Below are 26,554 nucleotides of genomic sequence, written 5' to 3'. Positions count from 1 at the left end.
TTGTTCCTTTATTTGGAATATATTCCTCTGTCACTTCGTTTTGCTTTACTCTCTGTTTTTATTTCTATGTATTAAGCGGGTCTGAAGTTACACTTTCTGATCTTGCAGGAGCGGCCTTATGTAGATATCCTGTGAGGCCCAGGAGCATACTCTCCTGCGGTCAGTCACCACAGTTGTATGCTCTAGGGGGCGCCTCCATGTGGGTCATATGAGCCCTTCTTTTGTGTGTGTGTGTGGGGGGGGGGCGCATGGCAACTACTATGGATGCACTGGTAGGTGGACTGGGCTGTGGTCTGGTTAGCTGCCAGGCCCTGAATGGACGCTACTGGTCCGGGCACAGCTAGCTTCTCAACCTAGGGAGAACCAGGAGTGAGGCTGGCTGGCTGGTGGGCAAGCCCCTGGTGCTGATGAACTAGAAGGAGGACTCCAAAATGGCACTTGCCGGCACCAGTGTCTGCAAGGCAGAACTAGCTTCCCCAAGCGGCTGCTGCGAGCATCTCCGTCCCCAGAGGGAGTCTCAGCTGCCTCCTGCCTCTCTGAGACACTCTGAAAGGTCAGGAAGTGCTCTGATCCAGGCTCTTTTCAAACTGCTGCTTCAGTGCTCAGCCTTGGAATGAGAGTGTGTGTGAGGCCCTTAAGAGCAGACCCCTGTTTCCTACAGCCCCGCAGCTCTCCCAGCGGGGGGCTGGTCTTCCTGGTGCTGGGGAGTTGGTGTAGGCTCCTTGGGGACAAGCTCTGCAATTCTGATGATCCTCACATACTATTCTTCTATAATCAATGCTGGGCAAAGATTAAATGCTATGTTTTGCTGGATTTTATCGCTGCTAGCTAGATATGTATCTATGACAGAAGTCAAGCAACTCTAGAGGAACATAATATTCAGGTGGTGATAATACAGTTGAAAATTTTAGTATGCACAAAGTCCTCTGATGCCGTAATTTTTTTCTACTTCTTGCTTAGTTTCAAAATACAGACCAAGAATGTGGAATGAGTCGCAGCTTTTAACCTCTCAGTTAACATGCTGGTATACTACAGTGTTATAAAAACTGATGAAGGTCAAAGAAATACTGCTTTCTTTTTAGACTTTAATTTTGATTCATCCACTAGACCAGTCTGATGCAATGGCTACTTGAAAACCTATAACTGTTGATTGAAGGACTTGAACAATTGAGTGCTTCTAATGTGACAAGTGATTATAACCTCAGCCACAAACACAGTTCCTTACTGACAAGTAACAGTTGAGACTGTTAATGGCTTTTCTGTCTTATGACAAAATACAGTGACACATTCAACCCTATTTCCCACACGACTGTTAAAATCTGAAAAAACACAAGTGTACTTTTGAAATGGCTGGATGTGACAGAATGTCCATGCTGTGTGTTTAAAATGATGTGAAAAGAATAATATAAGTTATCAAGACTTCAAAAACGGTAAGTATAAGATTCCTATCAGATTCATTAACAATTACACAATGTTTCATCTTCGCTAGACTTGTCAAATTAGGAGTGGCTGAGAATCTCAGTTGGTACGATTTCATTATGGGTTTTCAGCACAGTCATTCCAGCTGCAGGATTCCAGAATAATTGTTCCAGTGTATTGGCAAGATGTGATGAGTTACACAGTTCAAACACATCTTGATTGGCACTTGCAGTCTGACTCATCAAAATCATAGCATATTTAAGCCTGTGCGTATTTAGAAATAAAACCTATAAATACATAAAAGGGAAAATCATAGCTATACATGTTTGTTCATCTTGTTTTCTCATGTGATCACAAAAGTTTGAGTAGTTTTGGGAGGAGGGCAAGTCTGCAAGCATTTTATGAGTTAATTAGAGCAAACTGATATTCCTCCTTTTCCCAATTATTAAATCATCTTCAATTCCAAAAAATTTATTTTCAATATAGTATTTTTATTTCATTAAAACACTTCTAGAAGGCCATGGGAATCTCAGATATACTGTCATGATAGAATCGAGTGACAAATGGTGAGTTTAGTGCTAAGACCCAACGTAATTCTTCTGGATGCATTTTAAGAGCAGTGAGAAGCAAAAATCAACGGAAGTGCAGGTGGGAGATGAGGATATGGCCAGTTATAAAAACCCTGCTTTGACCCCCAAATTAATCACTATCTGAAAGAGGCAAACCACATAACAGAATGGATGAGACTAAGCAGGAGAATTCTAAATGGGAAACGCTTGACTCAAGTGGATTCAACGCTTATGAAATTCATAAATCCAGACTGCTAAACACTGAGGGAAAGGTCAAGAAACAATGATATGAAATGAGTATCTATTCCAAATTTTCAGTCAATTTAAAGCATATATTTGAGATTACTTGTAGTAAAAGGAACCTCCTGTTAGCCACAATCTAACAATCCTAACAGGATTATTTTCTGGATTGGCAATGTCAATATATATGACTTCATGGATAGTATCTTCAAGTGAGTTTTTAATTAGTTCTATCAAATAATTTTCTTTGACCATAGGACTGATAAAAGCTTTTTTTTTTTTCTATTTAAGGCCCAATAGGGATGCTCACATAGGTGGATGGAATTCATATAACAACCTCCCAAAACTCTACAGGTTTATGACTCAGGGACAATACTTTTTTCTCTGAATGTCTCATGAACATAGACAATTATATCAGAGTGGACTATGGTTTTATTGCGTATGCATGTGCGTTTAAGAAAAGCATCAAGATATTAAGTTTCTAATGCCCAAAACAGGTACGCACTTCAGTTAGAGATTTCCAAGGTCCACTAAAGCGATGTGAAGCTAAGTGAAGGACAGGAAAGCCTGGAGTGCTGCAGTCCATGGGGTCACAAAGAACCAGACACGACTGAGTGCCTGAACAATACCAGCCACCGCAGCCATATAAGAAAGAAAACCGAGGCTGCCCTGGCGGCTCAGTGGGAAAGAATCCACCTCCCACTGCACGAGACACGGGCTTGATCCCTGATTTGGGAAGATCCCGAATACCCTGGAACAACTAAGCCTGTGTACCACAGATTCTGAGCCTGTGAGTCAGAGCCTGGGGGCTTCAACTACTGAAGCTCACGGGCCCTGGAGTCCACAAGAGAAGCCACCGCAATGAGAAGCCCAGGCTCCGCAAGTAGGGAGCAGCCATGCCTACTGCAACCAGAGGCAAGCCCCAGTGCGGCGACGAAGACCCAGCACAGCCAAAAACAGACAAAACCAAAGCCTGTGGCACTTTCCCTGACCTTGCTGGCGGCCCCAGGATAAGCCCTGCAGGCTCAGCCCACAGAAGGCCTCAGGGAAAGACCTCCCCTCCGCCAAGTCCTAAAAAATAAATAAACAAGAGGACCACGTGGTTCCTGCCAAGAAGAGCATTTTACTGCAGGTACAACATTATAGGGTAGAATTCAAGTCAACCATCTGTACTGTGCAATTATTCCACAAGCCCAGTGGGGTTTCTCTATATTTGATATGGAAAAGTTCAAATCCTAATACTGAACTGCTGATTGAACCTATCTGGAGGTCTCAGGGCACTTAAACAGAACCCCTGAAACCTCTTTTTTATTGCACAATGAGAGTATCTCGAATTAAATGAAATGAGAGAATATCCAAAAGCCTTGAAGTGCATCCTTTAAAGACTTTAATAACAAAAGAAAACTTATTGGCGTTTAGATGTAAAGGGAATGAAGTCAAGAAGTAGACCCTTGATAACAAAAGGTTTACCCTGTTAATCTTATTTGATTACATTGAGGGACTTCCAGAAGTCTAAATTTAATTAAGGTTAGTGAATGTTTTTGTAAAATTGACAGCTCATGGATATACCAATCCTGTGGCTGGTGAAGATATGTTTAAGTTACATACAGTAAAAATACCACTGGTTCTTAATTCAAACTTACTATTTGTGGTGGTGGCATTCCTTTGACATAAACCCTCTCTCTCTTTAATCCACTGGCATAAAAGCCCTCCTTCCTCACTTCTTCTATCCCTGGGAAAATCCTACTCAGTATTTAAGACGTGATTATTACTTCTTCCAGGAAGTCTTTTCTGACAGTCCCTCCTGCTGTCTTTAGATTGGAAAGTATGAGCATGATGACTTGTTAAATGACATAATTTGTCCCAAACACCCAGTTGGTAGGGGAAGGTGATAGTTAAGCACTAAATTTTTTCTGACTCTGTCACTGTTTTCTCTCCCATCCTCTCTGCATGCCTTGCTACGCAGAACTGAAGAGGCACAGAACAAAGGATGTGGATCCATCATCAACACTTGGATCTGGAGCCACACTGGAACAACCACCACAAAATACCTTCATGAATCTGGTCGTTTCTTGCATATGAAAAGTGAAAGTTGCTCAGTCCTGTCTGACTCTTTGCGACCCCATGAACTATACAGACCATAGAATTCTCCAGGCCTGAATACTAGAGTAGGTAGCCTTTCCCTTCTTCAGGGGTTATTCCCAAACCAGGGACTGAACCCAGGTCTCCCGCTTTGCAGTCAGATTCTTTACCAGCTGAGCCACAAGGGAAGTCCAAGAATACTGGAGTGGGTAGCTATCCCTTCTCCAGCGGATCTTCCTGACCCAGGAATCGAACCAAGGTCTCCTGCATTGCAGGCAGATTCTTTATCAACTGAGCTACAAGGAAAGCCCACATGCAGGTCACTAGATTGGATACTGGATTGTCAAGCCTACCTTATCAACATCCCAGGAGTCACCAAGTCATGAGTTATTTGTCAAATCAAAATTACTAGTAAGACCAGCTTTCCTTGTGGAGTGGGGAGACTGGAAACCATCTGCTGTCTCCCATCTCTTGATGATCAGGCACTAAAGCTTCCTAGTGACATTCAGCAGTGTTACCCAAAACCAAGGGTCGTTGGGCACACTTGGAACTGTGTCTGTGCTTGTATGCGTACATGCTCAGTCATGTCCAGCTCTTTGTGACCCCACGGGCTGTAGCCTGCCAGGCTCCTCTGTCCCTGGGATATCCCAGGCAACAATACTGGAGCAGGTTGTCTTTTTCTTCTCCAGAGGATCTTCCTGACCTAGGGATCAAACCCCTGTCTCCTGTGTCTCCTGCACTGGCAAGCAGATACTTTCCCATGGTGCCATTTGTACCTACCAACACCAGTTGTATGCATTAGGAGGTCACTGCCTGACTTACTTGTCTCCTTTGCTTTTGGAGATGCCGACCAACTTCTCGATGCCCCCAGCGTCCCGTAAGGCCTTGGCGTTCTCCATGTTCTTGGTGATCACCTCGTGAAGGGTGCAGCACACGGCCGTCACCGTGTCGTCCGACATGGCCTTGCTCGCCGCATTGTTGCTGTTGTTCCCACCTGGAAGCCGGTGGACCAGGTCTCGCATGGCGTATTTGCCTTCGGAAAAGAAGATGAAGGGGAGAGTTCACATGCGGTCAGAACAGAGGAGGTGGGGACTAGGGTGAAAAAGAGAAGAGGCCACGTTAACACAACGTTGCCTGTTCTTGTCACTGATGCTTCCCTACATAGGTACTGTGGGCACACACACAGACAAAACGTGGTGAATGCGTGGCTTGTGGTACTGGATAGATGTAAGACTGACTCTCTGGACAAGTTATTTCAGGCCTCTGAGCCTCAGCTTTTCAAATCATGAAGTAAGAATGACAGTATACCTACCCTTACTAGGTTGTTGCCAAGAGTAAATAAGTAAATGTACAGGAAGCATTGAACACACAGCAATGACCCTGGACTCAGGACTCAGTAGAGATTAGTTATCAGTGGGTTCCTGCTTGCTATTCAAAGAAATCAGGAAAACATATGGGAACTCTGATACAACCTCAAAAATCCCCTGATGGGAGCTATGTTGGCAACTGTATTATTTAACAAATAAGAGTCAAAGCCCCCAGATGTATGTATATATTGTAAAGTCGGACCCCGGGGGGCCATAATGGGCTGCCCCTCCTCTCCCTCCCACCAGCGAGAAGGTCCCCAAAGGAAGGATCCTCCCAGATCCCGGGGACCAATGACAGCACACTTCACCGCTAAAGCCGCCCCGCCCCAGCCGCATAGAAAGACCTATCAGCCCTCCACGCTGCGAACTGGCAACCTATCCAAACCCCCATCCACTAAACCGTGCCATCCCTCGCAGGGTGCATATATAAACAAACTTCTAACACGGCCCCCAGGCGCGGACTTCCTCGACCTGCCCTGTTCGGATCCCGGAACCCCGCCCGGGAGCGCTTGGCCATTAAAGCCTGCTAGACATTCTTTTGGTGTACCTGGTCGTCTTTTACCTAACATATATGAAATCTGCATTTTGGTCCCTATAAAGAAAAGAGAAACATTCAAAGCAGGAGAGGGAAACTTTACAAATGATATATAAAATGAGGTGTCCTTTGAACTAGGGCAAGTGGATGAACTCTCTGATGGGGTTTAACTCAATGGTTCTACCATATAACATTTACTAATTTGATATGTTTTACTTCCAGTGGAAAAAATAAGATAACATACAACTATGTTTCCTTAATTCACTTTATCATTATCAATCATGCTCCTTCCAACGACAGAGGTACTTAGAAGGACATCTTTATGGAGTACTTTAAGTTTACAAAGTCATTTAGGTATTACCAATAACCCTGAAGACAATTAATTCACCCCATCTGCAGGTTCCAATCCTGTCCTATTGATTTACTTTTGGAACTATGGACAGGAGTGGCTGCAGCCAAGTTGGCTTTTCTTAAATTTTCAGATTGGGTGGAATTGGCATGTGTCCAAAGTTCAACTCCTGCCTTGCCTCCCACCCCCTAATCAGACATATTTAGGTGGCTCCTAAAACCCAATTGGAATATTCTTCCACCTTACAGGTCTCTAAAGGATGACTTCTTTTGCTATTTAAGTCTCTGGCACATGGAGCTTGGGGGCAGGAAATGGAACCCCATGGGAGGAGGCAATGATATCTTAATTCCCAGCAGTATAAAACATAGGACTTCATAATCTTAGTATCAGCTCTTATCCTATGTTTAGGTGGCTTATTTTAGCTTGAACATAAAAAAAAAATTGCTGAAGTCTAAATTACTGGAATAGGAAAGTGTCTTCATTCAATTGACGACAGCTGAGACGTGTCTGACAGAAACTCTTTGCCTGAAAACCCCCAAATGCAGCATATTTATTTTCCAATGACAGCACTTAAAAGAGGTTGGAGAAGATCCTTGGTATGAGATACTCCTCTGAGCATCTTGCTTTATCTGTTTATCATTAAACTGCACTCACCTCTGGCTTCGAGTTTAATTCTGTTGAGCTCAGCATGCTGGTGACTTTATCATTAACCCCCACAATTCACTGTCAAACAAACTTAATTTACAAAAGTGTGAGGGTGGGTGGGTTCTTTTCCTTTATCGTGGAAGTGATGGAGAGAGGAGACAACAGACTCGGTTCTTGTGCATACAGGGGCATTCCCACTCCTGAATGAATATGGAAGACTGGTTCTGTGACCTTGGACATCACCAAGGTTGAAAGCAAAACCAAGGAGAGGAAGAGGATTTGACTAGAGCTTTTTTTTTTTTTCTTTAAGTTTATATAGTGTGTATGCATGTTCAGTCCTGTCTGACTCTTTTTGACCCCAGGAACTGTGGCCCGCCAGACCGCTCTGTCCATGGGATTCTCCAGGCAAGAATATTGGAGTGGGCTGCCATTTCCTCCTCCAGGGGATCTTTCCGACCCAGGGATTGAACCTGCGTCTCCTGCATTGACAGGCAGATTCTTAACCACTGAGCCACCTGGGAATGCCTTAGTTTATGTTATTGTCATTTAAAAAATTACTTCAGGCAGGAAGTATGGTTTCATCTTATAGTTTCCCAGTCCGTGAGCTCTGAATGAGAAGCAAGGTCCCCATTATGTTCAAGTGGCAGAAACTGCTACTCTCCCCAACATAAAGGTCATTGTGTCTTGCTCAAATCCTCAACAGAAATGAATCCTTGGGTCAGTTCTTCGAAGTTAGCCTCTCATGAAAATAACTTTATCTCTGACTTTTGCAATACTGATATGAGATGACTGTTGGACGTATTACAATTATGTAAAAAATCACACAAACTACTGTTTCTATTAGTGAGATACTAACTGTAGCCTTGTAACTTTGCCTCCCTTCCTCCTCACACAGGTGTGTGTGGGCCCCTGTGTTTGTAAATTAGGAGTGAAAACTAGTTTCTGTTTCTTTTGGGGGGCTTCTGTTTAGGAGACCTGACAAAGTGTGCTGCCCCAGAAGGGCACTCCTTGAGAACTTCACAATGGGTGGACAGAGCTTTGTTCTCGCTGACTATGCCTACTTCTTGATTATTTGTTTTTAACTGTCTGTATTTCAGGACTAAGTCTATTTCTGGTATTGATTTGTGCACTACCATTGGTTTCCTTGTGGGTGGCGGCAATGTTGAGTAGTGAGTGGCTTTATGGTGTAACCACCTGTACTCCTGAATCCGTTCCTAAACTGACTGTCCATCACTCTGGATCACTGATACAGTCCTCTGTTTTTGTTTTTTGTTTTAAATTTATTTTAATTGGAGACTAATTACTTTACAATATTGTAGTGGTTTTTGCCATACATTCACATGAATCAGCCATGGGTGTACATGTGTTCTCCATCCTGAACCCCCCTCCCTCTGTCATCCCAGTGCACCAGCCCTGAGCACCCTGTCTCATGCGTCGAACCTGGACTGGCGATCTGTTTCACATATGATAGTATACATGCTTCAATGCTATTCTCTCAGATCATCCCACCCTCGCCTTCTCCGAGTCCAAAAGATTGTTCTATACATTTGTGTCTCTTTTGCTGTCTTGCATACAGGGTTATCGTTACCATCTTGATACAGTCCTCTGTTACAGCTGATCTTTGTGACCAGGGTAACTCAAAATCTCTCATACCAGCATTAGAGGTGTGCTCATGCTAAGCTGCTTCAGTCGTGTCCAACTCTGTGCAACTCCATGGACGGCAGCCCACCAGGCTCCTCTGTCTGTGGGATTCTCCAGGCAAGAATACTGGAGTGGGTTGTCATGCCCTCCCCCAGGGGATCTTCCCAACCCAGGGATCAAACCTGTGTCTCTTACATCTACTTGCATTGGCAGGCGGCTTCTTTACCACTAGCGCCGCCTCGGAAGCCCAACCTTAGAGGAAAGATGTTTTAAGAAAAAGGTTAGCTGAGAACAGCCCTAGATCAGGAACATGACGACCCTTTTGTCTATGAGGTTTTAGTATCTCTTTGACATCCCTGTTTCTAGCACCGCTAAACCTGACCTGTGAGTTTTTGCTGAGTTGTTCTAAATTAGGAATTTATCTTCCATTTTTTATGGTGGTAAAATACACATAATAAAATTTACAATCTTTTCCATTTTTACAGGTACAGTTCAGTGATTCTGAGTAAATTCATACTGTTTTGCAAACATCACCACCGTGTAGCTCCAGAGCTCTTCATCTTGCAAAACTAAAATTCTTTTAAACTCTACTTAACCTTTAAACAATAACTTCCCATCCCTCCATCCACTAACAACCAACATTCTACTTTCTATCTCTATGATTCTGACAATTCTTTTTGTTGTTGTTTAGTTGCTAAGTCATGTCCTTGTGACCCTGTGGACTGCATGGTGCCAGGCTAGCCTTCCTTCACTATCTCCTGGAGTTTGTTCAAACTCGTGTCCATTAGGTTGACAATTCGAAGTATCTTATATAAGTGGAATCATACCGTGTGTCTTTATTTTCCTCAGCATAATGTTTTCCAGTGTCATTCGTATTGTAGAATGTATCAGAATTTTCTTTTCAAAAAGTCTGGATGTTATTCCATTGTATGCATATACTATGTTCTGTTTATCCATTCATCTACTTGTGGACACTGGGCTTGCTTCTATATTTCAGTTATTGTGAATGATGCTACTATGAGCAGAGGTATAAAAATATCCTTTCTCTTTCAGTCCACGTGTCTTTGGATCTAAAGTGAGTCTCTTGTAGACAGCACGTAGTTGGATCATAGCTTTTTTTGCTTTCCATTCTGCCAATCTCTGTCTTTGGATTGAAGAGTTTAACACTTTTATATTTAAAATAATTATTGTAAGGAAGGGGGAACTTAACGTGTGTTGTTTTTCTATTTTTTTCCTACATGCCTTCTAGGTTTCTTGGTCCCTCATTTCCCAAATTATGCTCTTCAGTGCCTTTTTCTTTTTTTTTGCAGTGAAATGTTTTAAGCCCTTTCTCATTTCCTTTGGTGTATATTTTGTAACTTTTTTTCGTGGTTACCATGTGGACTAAAATTGTAACAGTCTAATTTAAATTTATACCAATTTAACTTCAATAATGTACAAAAACTCTGCTTGTTTATGGCTCCACCCCAACACTTTCAGTTACAAAACTATACAAACATATACAAACTATACTTTCAGATACAAATCTTTATCTTTACATGTGTCCAAAAATATAAAATGATGGTTGTTTTCTCAATGCATCACTTTCATAAAGTATAGAGAAAATGAAACATGGAGTTTTAAGCCACAGGTACAAGAATACTAGCTTTTAGACAAATAATTTTTAAAAATGCATTATTTTCTTGAATCATGTAAAAAACAAAAAGTGGAGTTACAAACTGGTTTTACAATAATACTAAGCTATTATAATTATCCGGAGTTTTAAAGTCTTTGTCTAGCAATTCTGCCATTTGGTCTTTCTCAGGGAAGGTTCTGTTGGTTCATTTATTTTTTTTTTTCCTTGGAATGGGCTATACTTCCCGACTTCTTTGTATCCACTGTGGTTTTGTTGTTGTTCAAAACTGGACATTGCAACCTAACAATGAAGCAACCCTGGAAATCAGATTCTTCCCTTTCCTGAGGTTTGCTGGCTTTTGTTTTTTCAATTGTAGGATGTCTGTTTGCTGAGGTGTCAACCTTAGGTCTCAGGTCTTTTCTGAACCGGTACCCTTTCTCTGCGTGCTGCTGTAGCTGCTCTAATTCATGCATGGGGTGACTTTCTAATTTCCTCCACATAGGCATTTGCTTTGGAATGTCTTACTGACTCCCAAAAGGGGAGAAAGACAGCAATGAAGGGGGAGGGAAGGGTAGCAACCTCTTAACTCCCTGGAAGCCACTCCAGCTGGAAAGTGAGGGGTGTTCAACAATTGGGGTGCAGAACAACAGCTGCCTCTGTGTCTGCGACTCCATGATCAGTAACAGTGATCCAAACACAGATCCCCCAATATCTGGAGGACAGAGTCTTTGCTGCCCACCCTAGCTCCCACCAGCCGCATACAAGCTGCTCCGTGAACACATGTATAGCTTCCTGCTGAGGGCTGGAGATAAGAAAAGGGTAGCTGCTACTCTGCTAAGAGCTGACAATGACCAAAAATAACCATAATCTACCATCCAAACTTTCCTCTGATGGTTGCAAGCCTTCATCAGACTCCAGAGTTCCAAAATAGTTACACTGGACAGATTCCGCCAGTGAAATTGCTGTCTGTGTGGGGGTATAGAATCCTGCTACCCACCATCTCCCAGAATCTTCACTCTGAATTTACATTGCTCAGGGGCTGAAGATGTGAACGCTGATTTCCCTGTGACTGTGAGTCTACAGGTTTAATGTGAAAAGAGCCTTTCTCTCCTTCGCCAAAGGAAAATTATTAGTCCTGACTAAGGATCAGCAGGACAACACTCTGCGGGTGGTCACAGCCCTGCAATGCACACAGCTAGCTCCTTTTTCTCCTTCCTTTCTTGGAAAGGAGCTTTTCTTGTTTGGAGCTTAATGTTTCCTAAAAATCTGCCACTTTGAAGACATCTAATATAAACAGTTTATTATGAAAAGGGAGAAAGCAAATGTAAAACAGCTCTATTTTAAATCTGGCTTATGTGGTTTTTCAGACCAAAGAGGTGAGGCATTCAAGATGGCATAGTTGGATTATTGAAAAAGTCTGCATACTTGTTTACACAGGAAAGTTCTGAACCAAGCTGCAGTTATTTCCTGTCTTTAGGCACTCAGAACTTATAACTTGTGTCTCCTGATAGCTCCTTTGAAATTGCCTTCCCCAAATCTGCACCCCATAGTCAAACTAATAAAACTTAAAAAAAATGTATTTTATATCTAAACCATCTCTGGCATTTCACAGAGTGCCGCTGGGTAACATCAAAGAGCTTTCTTCATCATCTTATGAGATAAGGTATGCTAGAAATAATTAGGTACTTTTGGAATTCTGTAAGTTTTTATTTGGCTTATTACTATTGTAAGAGCTGTCCTATTTATAAAGCCTTCAGTTAAAAAAAAAAAAAAGACCTGGCAAATGAAAAAAAGAGAAACTCAATCTTCTCAAGGATGACATGTCTTATAAAGATGCTTCAGCAGTTACGAACCTTTCAGTTTGGTTAGAGGCATGCTCCCTTTCATGTCAAAGAATGGCATGATCATGGCCAATGAGTTATTAAAAGAAATATTCTATTTCTAGGTTTAAAAGGCCCTTTTCCACTGGTGGGAATCCTAACACTCTTCATGGGACAAGTTAAAAGATCCTGGAGAGTTTTCAGTGCCCTCACTGTCTGTAATATATACTTACTCTAATGGGAGTCACTGACTAGCTTCTTCATTTTTTTTTTTTTTTTGCAGGGGGCAGGGAATGAAGCACATTTTTACTATCCTTTCATATCATGTGTTACAAATCAACATCAAAAAATGACTCTCCAAATAAACATAGTTAAAAGTCATGAAGAAGAAATTCATGGAAGAATGTAAAAGTTCAGTCTTCTAATAACCAAAGAAATGCATTAAAATGACCCTCTTTCCCAAGAGTTCTCATCACAAGGAAAAAACATATATATAGCTGAAACTCCAATACTTTGGCCACCTGATGTGAAGAACTGACTCATCGGAAAAGACCCTGATGCTGGGAAAGATTGAAGGTGGGAGGAGAAGGGGACGACAGAGGATGAGATGGTTGGATGGCATCACTGACTTGATGGACATGAGTTTGAGTAAGCTCCGGGAGTTGGTGATGGACAGGGAAGCCTGGTGTGCTGCAGTCCATGGGGTCACAAAGAGTCAGATACAACAGCAATTGAACTGAACTGATATTATATTTGTATTTCATTAATGTTGTATCTGACCCTGATGCTGGGAAAGACTGAAGGCAAAATGAGAAGAGGGTGGCAGAAAATGAGATGGTTAGATAGCATCATTAACTCAATGGACAGGAATTGAGCAAACTCTGGGAGATAGGGAAGGACAGAGGAGCCTGGCACGCTGCACTCCAGGGAGTTGCAAAGAGCCGGACATGACTTAGCAAGTGAGCAACAACAATGCTGTAGCTATATGAGATGATGGGTATTCACCAAACCCATGGACTGACTAACTTCTTATAATACTAGACTTGTCTCGAGTTTGATGTTGTTGGTTGTGATGAGAAAATAATCAGAGCAACTTGGCCTTATCATCAGCAAGTGGTTTCTGATTTTCTCTCACGCTCTCCTAAAGACCCTCTCAGAGCCACAGATCAGTAACTGGGTCTCTTAGAAGAAACCTCAAAAGATCCTGATCAAAGAACTCTAACGGGTACCATTAACACTTACAATGGAAAACAGGCTCTTGTTATAGACACTCCTGTAAAGCTGATAGACTCACAATAAATGAACAGCTTTCAGACCACCAAGGGATAGAATCAGGGTTCCAGAACTCATCCACTTTGAGAATTTGGACTCCAAACTAACCCAAGATCAAGAGAACAAGGACTAATTACCTAGACTAAATGAAACAAATTTAGTTGTGGTTAATGTCCCATTTTGAACTAGGGTTTTTATAAAATCCTTCTTTCTGGCTCCTTGGTCTTTTCTGCTTGATTTAACAGGTTACGCTTATAAAAAACTAGGTGAAATTCTCTTTTAATGGAATCTCATTCTAATTAATTCTTCAAAATTCAGGAAAAAAATCTCTTAAAAATTTTAATATACAATAAGCTATCAGGAAAAGATAGTAATAATAATAATCCCTTAGGTATAACAATATATGTTGAGTGGTCCTGTCTGCATCACTGAAAATAATAGTTAAATAATATAAAAAATGCCCCATGTCTAATTGGTTTACCTTCTTTGACTACAAGTTTTTATAGACTGAACTAGAATCTATCCTCCTTTCTACTAGAACATAACTGGAAAAAAAAATCAAATCATACCATAGATGTCTTGTATAAAGGCAAATACAACTTAATTAGGCATGCTGCTGCTGCTGCTAAGTCACTTCAGTTGTGTCCACTCTGTGCAACCCCACAGACGGCAGCCAACCAGGCTCCCCCATCCCTGTGATTCTCCAGGCAAGAACACTGGAGTGTTTCCTTCTCCAATGCATGAAAGTGAAAAGTGAAAGGGAAGTCACTCAGTCAAGTGAAAGGGAAGTCACTCAGTCGTGTCTGACTCTTTGTGACCCCATGGACTGCAGCCTACCAGTCTCCTCCATCCATGGTATTTGCCAGGCAATAGTATTGGAGTGGGGTGCCATCGCCTTCTCCGTAATTAGGCATGACAAGTCCATAAAAACAAGATTTCATATATGGGTTGACGTCTACAGTGTCCTCTTAGGACACTGGCTTGGCTTGCATCGCATGGCTTAAGGTATCCTAGCCCTATAGTCAACACAGCCAGGAGCACTGGACACTTGGAGCTCATGGAGATGGAATAATCCCTGAGTTACGGGTGATGGAGGTGGAGACTGGCAGAAGTGCTTGGTTACAGCCCCCAGTAGACGAGGAGAAAGGAAAGGAAAGATTTCTGCTACATAAAGGAAACAAGATTATAGACCTCAGATCTACAAACAAAACAAAAGTTAACTTAAGATTTATCATCACATAGGTCATGAGATGGCTGGATGGCATCACTGACTCAATGGACGGGAGTTTGAGTAAACTCTGGGAGTTGGTGATGGACAGGGAGGCCTGGCGTGCTGTGGTCCATGGGGTTGCAAAGAATCGGACACGACTGAGCAACTGAACAGAACTGAACTGAGGTCTAGTTTTGATAATCTCTGTGAATGAATCCACATTACTTGATCCACCTATGTCTGTACAACTGGTCAACCATCAAATTAATGGTCACAACTGAGGAAACTGCTCAACCACAAACATCAGTGGTTAAATCTGTGTCTTAGGGTAAGAATTTCAACAGCGGGAAGGACTGACGAGGAAAACTAGTACCTTGTTCTGACTCCACCATGAACGCCTACATCATGTGCTCATCAAAATTCAGAGCCAGGAAACAGCAAAACAAGAAACCAGTGCAGGGAAACAAATCCAAAAAGCAAAAAGGAAAAGAAACATAGGCTCGCCCTTCTAGCCTTCGTCCCAATTAACTAATCTTTAACAATTTTCTGGAGTCAACTTCATCTCTGATGTTTGCAACATCGATGTATGACACAGGGTCTGATTATCTTGTGAAAAAACCGCTGTCTGTTCACCATGAATGGATTAAACGAGACTTTACAAACCATGGTAAATTTGTGCTTTATAAATTTTAAACACGGAAGGTTGGTTTTTCTTAAGCCTAGATCCCTTGCAACAATTTGTTATTAATAGTAAACATCCCTTTCTCTTGATGCTTTTGTCTGTGTACTTTCCTTTCTCAGACTGGAAAGTCGTTGTGGCAATACTCAGTTCAGTCGCTCAGTCATGTCCAACTCTCTGCAACCCCATGAATCGCAGCACGCCAGGCCTCCCTGTCCATCACCAACTCCCCGAGTTCACTCAGACTCATGTCCATCAAGTTGGTGATGCCATCCAGCCATCTCATCCTCTGTCATCCCCTTCTCCTCCTGCCCCCAATTCCTCCCAGCATCAGAGTCTTTTCCAATGAGTCAACTCTTCGCATGAGGTGGCCAAAGTACTGGAGTTTCAGCTTTAGCATCAGTCCTTCCAATGAACACCCAGGACTGATCTCCTTTAGGATGGACTGGTTGGATCTCCTTGCAGTCCAAGGGACTCTCAAGAGTCTTCTCCAACACCACAGTTCAAAAGCATCAGTTCTTCTGTGCTCAGCTTTCTTCACAGTCCAAATTTCACATCCACACATGACCGCTGGAAAAACCATAGCCTTGACTAGACGGACCTTAGTTGGCAAAGTAATGTCTCTGCTTTTCAAGTGGCAATACTAACCCTCGGCAATACTAACTAATACTAACTAATCACACCAGCCCCCCCTTTCTCAGAATGGGATCTGTTCATTTCTACAGCTGCTCCTTTGCTCCATTAAATAGAAAAAATATTTAATGAAATGTACTGATTTTTAAAAAGTGAGCCTTCTTTTATGCATCTGCTAGTTGCTTTGGTTGATTAATGATCTATCCAAACAAACAGAGAGAAAGGAAAAGTCAGAGTAAGAAGAGATTAGCTGGAGATGAGGAGCCAGTGGTTGCTGTGGGTAGAGGCCAAGACCAATTCCAGAGGAAACACTCACAGTCCTTACGCTTTTTTCTAGTAACTATGATTTAAAAACAAAACAAAACAAGCACAGCCTTATAAGACATAATGAGAATCCATTTCACATGCCAGAATTGGTAAGCAGTCAGAGAAAATTATTCAGGCCGTAACTCAACCCTCTAAAGAGAAAGAATGTTGAGAAAAGCAAATCTTACAGGTGTGCAGAATATAGCATGCAGTTCTTTCCAGAGTTATCACCTCCAAATGAATAACCAGCTCCCTCTGCTTGGAAGACAAAAGGAATTGTATTTTTCTGCACCTTTAGATCTTATGCAAAGGATTTCAGTGAATCAGGCTCTGAGAAATTCTCACATTGTTGAAATGTCAAGACGTAAGATAATGAGCAGAAATACCGACAAGAAGTTGGCAAAGATATGCCTGTTTAATTTGTATAAGAATCATTCTAAAAATAAAAATTGCAGTTCATTAACAGGGGGTTTTCTGAAACACCTTTTTGAACTAGAAATAAAGTAGCTGTTGAGAAATACTGAAAATGAGGCAAGTAGCTGGTATAATATGTTTTAATAGGAAGTAAACAATTTGATGAAATATTGAGCTTGATAGCAAAAAGTTATTATCTCAGTTCGTTGCCCCATTTTGAAAGCATAAAGGAAGAAAGGTGCAAATCCAAACACTGATGATTCTAGCTTCAGGGGAGAAACCTAGGAAAGTTTTTTATTTTTAGGTCAAGACTGCTATCTAACACAGACCCAGTAACTCTCCCAGGATGAAAATTTCAGAGAGTAGTGTGTCTAAGGCAAGATGAGGTCGGTAATTCTGTCAGAAAAGCTCGTTTTCAGGAAAATGAATCTACAGGTAGTCCCCCAGTCTGATTGTGATTTGGTAACAGTAATGCGTTGATTTACACAAGGAACCTGGTGAAGAGTCGCAGCATTGCACTCCCGTGTTCTGGCTTTCTCAAACTGATCTACCCCTCCGCCAAAATAAAAGTTAGTGTCCAAAGGCCACAAAGGGCCACAACTCATAGATTACATCATAGAGTTGGTTTAATGTTGTCAGGAAAAGTCACATCTATTTCAGTTTCTACTTTCTATCTCCCCAGGGCTATAGAAGTGGCTCCCCAAGTGGCGCTAGTGGTAAAGAATCCGCCTGCCAATGTAGGAGATGCAAGAGGTGAGGGTTCCATCCCTGGGTCGGGAAGATCCCCTGGAGGAGGCGATGGCAACTCACTCCAGGATTCTTACCTGGGAAATCCCAAGGACAGGGTAGCCTGGCGGGCTACAGTCTATGGGTCCGCAAAGAGTCAGACACCACCGAGCGACTGAGCGCCAGGGCTGTAGAAAAGGCAGGTACAATTTCCAATTTGCATAGAAGACAACTACAGGCCAAAGAGATTAAGTGGTGTGAGTAAGGTTGAAGGTTATAGAGCTGTTTCCTGGCGTTGGCATCTTTCCATTCGTCTCCTGGCCAGAAAATCCTCTCTCCAATCAGTCCTCCTTACACAAGCACAATCGGTACCACCTGTATGACACCTACCCTGTAACCTATAATATTTATTCAGCTGTTCTATGGACATTCACAGAAGCTTTCTCTAGTTAGCTTATATATGTAGTTGATCTTTTCAACAATAATATAAACCAAGGACAGTCTACATGACGTTCTAGGTCCATCCACGTCTCAACAAGTGACCCAGTTTGGTTCCTTTGTTGACTGAGTAAAATTCCATTGTATATATGTACCCCCATCTTCTTTATCCATTCCTCTGCTGAGGTATATTTAAATTGCTTCCATGTCCTGGCTATTGTAAATAGTGCTGCAATGAACATTGGGGTGCAAGTGTCTTTTTGAATTATGGTTTTCTCTGGGTATATGTCTAAGACTGAGGTTACATGGATGGATCTAGAGTACGTCATACAGAATGAAGTGAGTCAGAGAGAGAAAAGCAAATATCCCATATTAACATATATATGTGGAATTTACAAACATGGTATAGATGACCTTATTTGCAAAGCAGAAATAGAGACACAGACATAGAGAACCAGTCTATGGAAATCAAGCTGGAAAGGAAAATGGCGGGTGGGGTGGGGTGGGGAGGGGGTGGATGGGAGGATTTAGGAGACTGGGATTGACACATTCACTATTGATACTATGTATAAAATAGACCACTGATGGGACCATGATGTATAGCACAGAGAACTCTACTTAAGGCACTGTGGTGTCCTAAATAAGAGGGAAATCCAGAAGGGAGGGTATGAATGTACATGCATGGCTGTGCAGTGGAAGCTAGCACAGCATCCTGAAACAACTATCTGTAGTTGTTGTTCAGCCACTGAGTCATGTCTCATTGTGACCCCACGGACTAGAGCACACCAGGCTCCTCTGTCCTTCACTGTCTCCCAGAGTTGGCTTGAAATTCAGAAAAGCAACTAGACCGCAATAAAAATTAATTAATTAGAAAAGGACTCTTAGAACAATGGAAACAAACCAAGGACAGGATGACGTCTAGTAACTTTTTGTTTACTGATACATGAATAAACAACGTACATGAGCTCTTTGACTACACAATGTAAGAAGATGCAGTCACAGGACTTCAGTGGGGATACAGTCACATTTATTCTGCTGGTTTTGTTATTTTGTGACAGATCCCTGAACACAAGTTCTACAGGGTGTAGTATTCTAAAAAAAAAGGTGTCACTGTAGCACACACATGGGAAATGCTGTATTTGATACTCAACTCAGAGATTTACAGTGTATATTAGCAACGTGAAGGCTCTTCAGTCCTGGAGTTAGACAAAATGAAACCACTTGGATTTAGGTTAGCTTAGAGTTTCCCAAATTTGTGTGAATGGAGAAATCTTTTGGTGCATAACATTCATTCCTTTCCCAGAAAGAGGACTGGGGTGCTGGGGGGGGCGGTGCTCACTTGGGGTGGTGCTCTCTTGGGGTGGTCCTGCTGGAATAAGGGCCGCAACATTTCTGTTCTTGTTACTATACTTACGTGTCACTGAATACCCACAGATCTGTACCACCAAAGACATCTTCATATTATAGCAACTTGATTTGATATCGATAAAAATCGGAAATAAATGAGCTGCTCTAACCGTGCAAAAGGAAGGAGTAGAGGATACGTAGGAGCACTGGCTGACTCACTCTAAATATGGGCATGCGTGCTTATTCGCTCAGTTGTGTCTGACTCTTCTTTGTGACCAGGCTCTTCAGTGCATGGGACTTTCCTGGCAAGAATACTGGACTAGATTTTCATTTCCTTCTCCAGGGGATCTTCCTGATCCAGGGACGGAACCTGCGTCTCTTGTGTCTCTTGCATTGGCAGGCGGATTCTTTAACACTGAGCCCCCTGGAAATCCCACTCTAAATATCCCTCATTCCTAAATGCACCTGTTTTGTGATCTCATACATCCACCTCCTACTCCCATACTTTGTTCACAGAGGACTTCACAAACCAGAGAGATAACGTCACAGAAGGATTTATAGCCATCTGCCTACAGTTCCATCTCCTTCATTAACCAATGAGCTGCTTATGGAAGAATTCTCAGTGCAGGTTCTCAAACAGAGGAAACTCATAGACTGAATTTCACTTCAAGTGTTCCAAGTTGATTTTCTTCCTAGTATCTACCAGCCCAGCCAAGCACTGGTTTCCACTGGGCAATTCTAATTCTAATTTATATTAGCGATGTGAGCTTTGAATACCAGTGGCTCTTTTCTGACTTAGGTGACCCGTTCCCCAGTTCTGATTTTGCTTATATAAAACCTGGGCATGAAAGAACCACCTTGACATCTAAAGTTAACCTCAGACGGCGGGGAATTTGAGGAAGCTGGGGGCTGTCTGGACCATCATTCAACCTAACCTTCTAACACATATCATGAGACACTAAATCATATGTCAGGGGTCTGAATTTGTTCCAGATCTTGTAAGACCCCAGTCTCCCTTGTGTTCAGGAGATAATCTCCTTCTCTAGGTGTAACATGACTTAGGGCAGTCCTTACTAACAATAGTAATGATACTTTTCATTAAAATGCAATTGTCTCTTCATTTGTCCTCACTTTGAGACTGATTCTTTAAAGTATTTATTTATACAACACAATATCTAGGTCATAGCTTATTATTTTTTTTAAGTTTCTGCCCTTACGTCTTGGTATTTTTTCATAATAAAGATATATATTTTCTTTTATATTTTTATTTTTGGCCACACCATGCAGCATGCGAGACCTCAGTTCCCTGACTGGGGATCGAACTTGTGCCCCTCCCAGTGGAAGTGCAGAGTCCTAACCACCGGACAACCCAGGAAGTCTTAAATTTTTAGAGTAGACAGAATTCCAATTTCAATTTTGGCTTCATTATTGGAACCCAAAGATAATGATAAATTATTTTAATAAAAATTGGTTGTGTTTTAGGTGTTTCTCCAAATTCACTAGCTAGTGAAAATATTCCTCCTATGAACTATAAAAATAGCTTGGGCTATATAATATTGCCTGTTTTTTTTTTTTTTTAAATAACCACAGTGGACATTTCATATAAAATTGTTGGCATTATTCATGTATCCAGAATTCCAGTGTTTATATTGTAGGCTAATGTTGTGTGTGTACAGCTAAAATATAAAGGATTTATACTTTAATAAATTTAGAACTTTAATGAGTATGTTTGTGCTATCCTAAAAAAGAATTAACAACTATTATAATTATATGGGCCCTCCACAAGGTGATAGATAGAAAAACAGAAAAGATGTGAAGATAAAGATAAAATGATATAAAGGCAGAAGCAAAATAAAAAGTGAGCCTAGAGGACCAAATACAGACCAAAGTTTATTTCCTGTAATCCCACTCAATGAAAATGACTAAATATTAGATTGGACCTGATGACACATTTATTACAAGCAGCACTTAATGGTGCAAAATTCTAGGAAAAGAAAAAAGCTAGATGGTTCTTTGGCAGTTTCTTTATTGCAATGGGATTTCACTTGTAGCAAAGGAGGAAGATAACGGCAAATGGAAGAGACTGCAAGGATGACTGAAAAAGGCAGGAACATATTAGACACAGACTCTCTCTAGATCAGTGGCCCTAAAGCCCAGCAAAGTGTCTGGTTTTTGAATTTTCTTATCTAAACAGTTGTAGTTTTTGAAAACTTGAAGTGTGCATTCGACTTCAGAAATCTGATTTCCCTGGTTGCCATTGCACTATAACAATTAAGGATCACTCAAGAACCTACACTTTGGTCTACAAAGAGCTTAATTATTACAGTGCAATGACCATGGGCAGCACTATCGAAACAAACCAAAACAATCCATGAAAATCCAAGCCAAGCATCACTTCAAAGCACTTAGAAGCTCCATCAACAGAGGAACGGCTAAAGAAGATGTGAGACAGATGCGCAACGGAGCATCACTCAGCTGTAAGGAGGAATGGAGCTGGGTCATCTGTAGAGACATGGATGGACACAGAGACTGTCATTCAGAGTGAAGCAAATCAGAAAAAGAAAAACAGATATCGTATATTAATGCATGTGTGTGGAATCTTGAAAAATGGTATCAGTTCAGTTCAGTCGCTCAGTCATGTCCGACTCTTTGCTACCCCATGAATCGCAGCACGCCAGGCCTCCCTGTCCATCACCAACTCCTGGAGTTCACTCAGACTCATATCCATCCAGTCAGTGATGCCCTCCAGCCATCTCATCCTCTGCCGTCCCCTTCTCCTCCTGCCTCCAATCCCTCCCAGCATCAGAGTCTTTTCCAGTGAGTCAACTCTTCGCATGAGGTGGCCAAAGTACTGGAGTTTCAGCTTTAGCATCATTCCTTCCAAAGAAATCCCAGGGCTGATCTCCTTCAGAATGGACTGGTTGGATCTCCTTGCAGTCCAAGGGACTCTCAAGAGTCTTCTCCAACACCACAGTTCAAAAGCATCAATTCTTTGGTGCTTCACAGTCCAACTCTCACATCCATACACGACCACAGGAAAAACCATAGCCTTGACTAGATGGACCTTAGTTGGCAAAGTAATGTCTCTGCTTTTGAATATGCTATCTAGGTTGGTCATAACTTTTCCTTCCAAGGAGTAAGCGTCTTTCAATTTCATGGCTGCAATCAGGATCTGCAGTGATTTTGGAGCCCCCCAAAATAAAAGTCTGACACTGTTTCCACTGTTTCCCCATCTATTTCCCATGAAGTGATGGGACCAGATGCCAATGGTATAGATGATCTTATTCGCAAACCAGAAATAGAAACACAGATGTAGAGAACAAACATATGGAACCAGGAGGGGAAAGGGGAGGTTGCGATCGACGTATATGCACTATGAATATTTTGTATGAAATGGATGACTAATGAGAACCTATTGCTTAGTTCAGGGAACCCTACTCAGTGCTCTGTGGTGACCTAAATGGGAAGGAACCAGAGATCAAATTGCCAACAACTGCTGGATCATAGAAAAAGCAAGAGAGTTCCAGAAAAACATGTATTTCTGCTTTATTGACTATGCCAAAGCCTTTGACTGTGTAGGTCAGCACACCATCTCTGAAAGAGATGGGAATACAGACCACCTGACCTGCCTCTTGAGAAACCTATATGCAGGTCAGGAAGCAACAGTTAGAACTGGACATGGAACAACAGACTGGATCCAAATAGGAAAAGGAGTACCTCAAGGCTGTATATTGTCACCCTGCTTATTTAACTTCTATGCAGAGTACATCATGAGAAACGCTGGGCTGGATGAAGCACAAGCTGGAATCAAGACTGCCAGGAGAAATATCAATAACCTCAGATATGCAGATGACACTACCCTTATGGCAGAAAGTGAAGAGGAACTAAAAAGCCTCTTGATGAAAGTGAAAGAGGAGAGTGAAAAAGTTGGCTTAAAGCTCAACCTTCAGGAAACTAAGATCATGGCATCCGGTCCCATCACTTCATGGAAAATAGATGGGGAAACAGTGGAATCAGTATCAGACTTTATTTTTTGGGGCTCCAAAATCACTGAAGATGGTGATTGCAGCCATGAAATTAAAAGACGCTTACTCCTTGGAAGGAAAGTTATGACCAACCTAGATAGCATATTCAAAAGCAGAGACATAACTTTGCTAACAAGGATCTATCTAGTCAAGGCTTTGGTTCTTCCAGTGGTCATGTATGGATGTGAGAGTTGGACTATAAAGAAAGCTGAGCACCGAAGAAGTGATGCTTTTGAACTGTGGTGTTGGAGAAGACTCTTGAGAGTCCCTTGGACTGCAAGGAGATCCAACTAGTCCATCCTAAAGGAAATCAGTCCTGAATAGTCATTGGAAGGACTGATGTTGAAGCTGAAACTCTAATACTTTGGCTACCTGATGTAAAGAACAGACTTATTTGAAAAGACCCTGATGCTGAGAAGGACTGAAGGCAGGAGGAGAAGGGGATGACAGAGGATGAGATGGTTGGATGGCATCACCTACTTGATGAACATGAGTTTGAGTAAACTCCAGGAGTTGGTGGTGGACAGGGAGGCCTGGAGTGCCGCAGTCCAGGGGGTCGCAAAGAGTCAGACACAACTGAGTGACTGAACTGAAATGGGAAGGAAATCCTTAAAGAGGGGTTATATGTACATATACGGGCTCCCTGGTGGCTCAGTGGTAAAGAGTCTGCCTGCCAAAGCAGGAGATGAGGGCAAAAGTCTCAAGTTTGGTCCCTGGGTTGGGAAGATTCCCTGGAGAAGGAAATGGCAACCCACTCTAGTATTCTTGCTGGGGAAATCCTGTGGACAGAGGAGCCTTGTGGGCCACAGTCCATGGGGTCCCAAAGAGTCGGACATGACTTAGCGACTAAACAACAACAAATATATATGTATGGCTGATTCACTTTGCCATCCAGTGAAAAATAACACAACAGTGTATATTCCAATAAAAATTAACCAAGAAACAATTAGGAGTCTTCATATGACAGAAAAGTTATTTTCCGAACATCTTATTATACAGTATGAACAGATTCTGCTAGCTTATTTTCAAAATCAGCAGAGACTTGGAGTGTGCTTGTTAGCAGGTATGGACCATTAGCTTGCTTGAAGGCATGAAGAGTCAGTGGTCCTCCTTTGGGCAGTTCCATTAGCTGCCTGGAGGTCTTATGGTGACAAATTGCAAAGGTCATATGCCGGGTGCTGAGAGGTGGGCGGGGACTGGAATAAATAGCCCTGGCCAGGGGATGACTTGGGAAAGAACACAGAACCATCTGGTGGTTCTGCTCTTTCTCCAGGAAGTTAGACCAGAGCAAAGTCGGAGAGGACCTCGCGACTTCACAGGGGTGTCCCCTTAGCCACCGTGGGTGATATTCTGGGTGTTAAGAGACCTATTTCCATCAGGAATTTATTTTCTCACACTTCTCCAGGCCCGAAGTCTGAAATCAAGGTGTCAGCAGCACCACGTTCTGGGGGCTTCTGGAATTTTCTGACTTGCGCCTGCACACGGCTCCAGGCTCCGCCTCCAACCACACAGGGCCACCTCTTCTGAGTTTCCGTGTCAAATCCAAGTCTCTTTGAGGACACATATCATTGGTCTCAGGGTCCACCTGGGTGATCAGGATGCTGTCCTCTCAAGATCTTGAACTTGATTACATTTGCAAAGACTTTTTCCAAATAAGGTCACATGCACACATTCTAGGGACTTGAACATAGCACATCTATTTGGGGATACACTGTTCAATTCAGTTCTTCCTTTCTCTTTGCCCTTCATGTTTCTTAAAGAATACGCTTCCCCCATTTCCGTCTTCTTTCTTTCCTTCTTTAGTTGGAGACTCAGGACATTCGTCCTTGCTGGTTCTAACCAGAAACATTAAAATCGGAGCCGACCCCTGTCCTGTGGTGAAGGGCAAAGGGGCCACTCACTTAGCAGCTGACGGGGCTCCATGTGGTGAAACGGGGTGGAGACAGGAACCGCTGCTCACAGCGGTTACCATGTATCTCCCTCACCCTACTCGTATGTTGAGTTCCTAGACTCCATTACTCCAGAATGGGGTCTTATCTGCAAATGAAGTCATTGCCGATGTCATTATTTAAGATGAGGTCACACTGGAACAAGGTAGGTCCCTAATCTAGTATGACTGGTGTCCTTATAAAAGGGAGAAACTTGGAGACAGACACATATACAGGGAGCATGTATGCTAAGTCGATTCAGTCATGTCCGACTCTGTGCAACTAACTGTATGGACTGTAGCCCGCCAGGCTCCCCTGTCCATGAGGATTCTTCAGGCAAGAATACTGGAGGGGGTTGCCATGCCCTCCTCCAGGGGATCTGCCCGACCCAGGGATTGAACTCACGTCTCTTATGTTTCTTGCATTGGCAGGCGGGTTCTTTACCACTAGCGCCACCTGGAAAGTCCATATGCAGGGAGAACACCATGTAAAGATGAAGGCAGAGATCAAGGTGATGCTTCTACAATTCAAGGAACTCGGAAGAGGGCCAGAATATACCAGAAACTGGGGGAGAGGCCTGAGACCGATTCTCCAGCCCAGCCTCAGAAGGAAACAGCCCTGCCTACCAATACCTTCTCACTTCCAGAACCCTGAGACAGTAATATCTGTGGTTCGATCCACCCAGTGAGTGGTACTTTCTTAGAGCAGCCAAAGGAAACGAATACACTGGGAAACATTCATTTGGATTTAGGCTCGGGTTTAGAGCAGCTCCTTTGATGAAGAGACCACAGGTAACAGTTAGCTATCGCATTTTATTTGACAAATATTCACATATCCTGTTGTATGTGATCCTCTGCAGTCTGCAATTTCACTTTTCCTGCACTTAGAAATCTTGAAGGACCTCCCCACCTTCCAGGTCCCTAAGATTAGAGAAGGAGACAAGCAAAATCAAATTAAGGTACCTAAATAAAAATGATGGTTTGGCCACGACACCAGCTGTGACCATCACTGTCCTTACCCCTGGATTCTGCTTCGTCCTACTCTGTGAGAAGGAAAACTGGCTCTGTGTTCCCCAGAGTCAACGGTACACAGGCCTGGCTCAGGACGCGAGGACGAGCTCCAGACCAATTTCTCTAGGAGGTCCTGAACAGCAGCAGAAAGCCCAGGTGTCTTCCTGGGGATACTCTCTCACGTGACTGAGAACAGAAAGTCAAGTTCAAATTCTGTCCTCGTGAATTTCAGGAGTGTTAATAGATTTCATTCGAGAGAATACCTCTGAGTAGAAGGTCATGGC

General features: G+C 42.5%; 1 protein-coding gene across 3 annotated transcripts in view; it reads right to left on the bottom strand.

Moving 5' to 3' along the window:
- Nucleotides 1–26,554, bottom strand: part of CTNND2 (catenin delta 2) — a 1,117,159-nt gene that overhangs the window by 49,611 nt on the left and 1,040,994 nt on the right. For all 3 annotated transcript variants that reach the window (XM_027980164.3, XM_027980165.3, XM_042233932.2), the window contains one exon: nucleotides 5,133–5,343. In XM_027980164.3, the coding sequence (XP_027835965.2) occupies nucleotides 5,133–5,343 (211 nt within the window). The remainder of the gene's footprint in view (nucleotides 1–5,132; nucleotides 5,344–26,554) is intronic.

Source organism: Ovis aries, chromosome 16 (genome assembly GCF_016772045.2).
Source record: "Ovis aries strain OAR_USU_Benz2616 breed Rambouillet chromosome 16, ARS-UI_Ramb_v3.0, whole genome shotgun sequence".
NCBI classification, from domain to species: Eukaryota; Metazoa; Chordata; class Mammalia; order Artiodactyla; family Bovidae; genus Ovis; species Ovis aries.
Note: the sequence above shows the minus strand (reverse complement) of the source record. Positions and strands in the feature narration are given on the sequence as shown.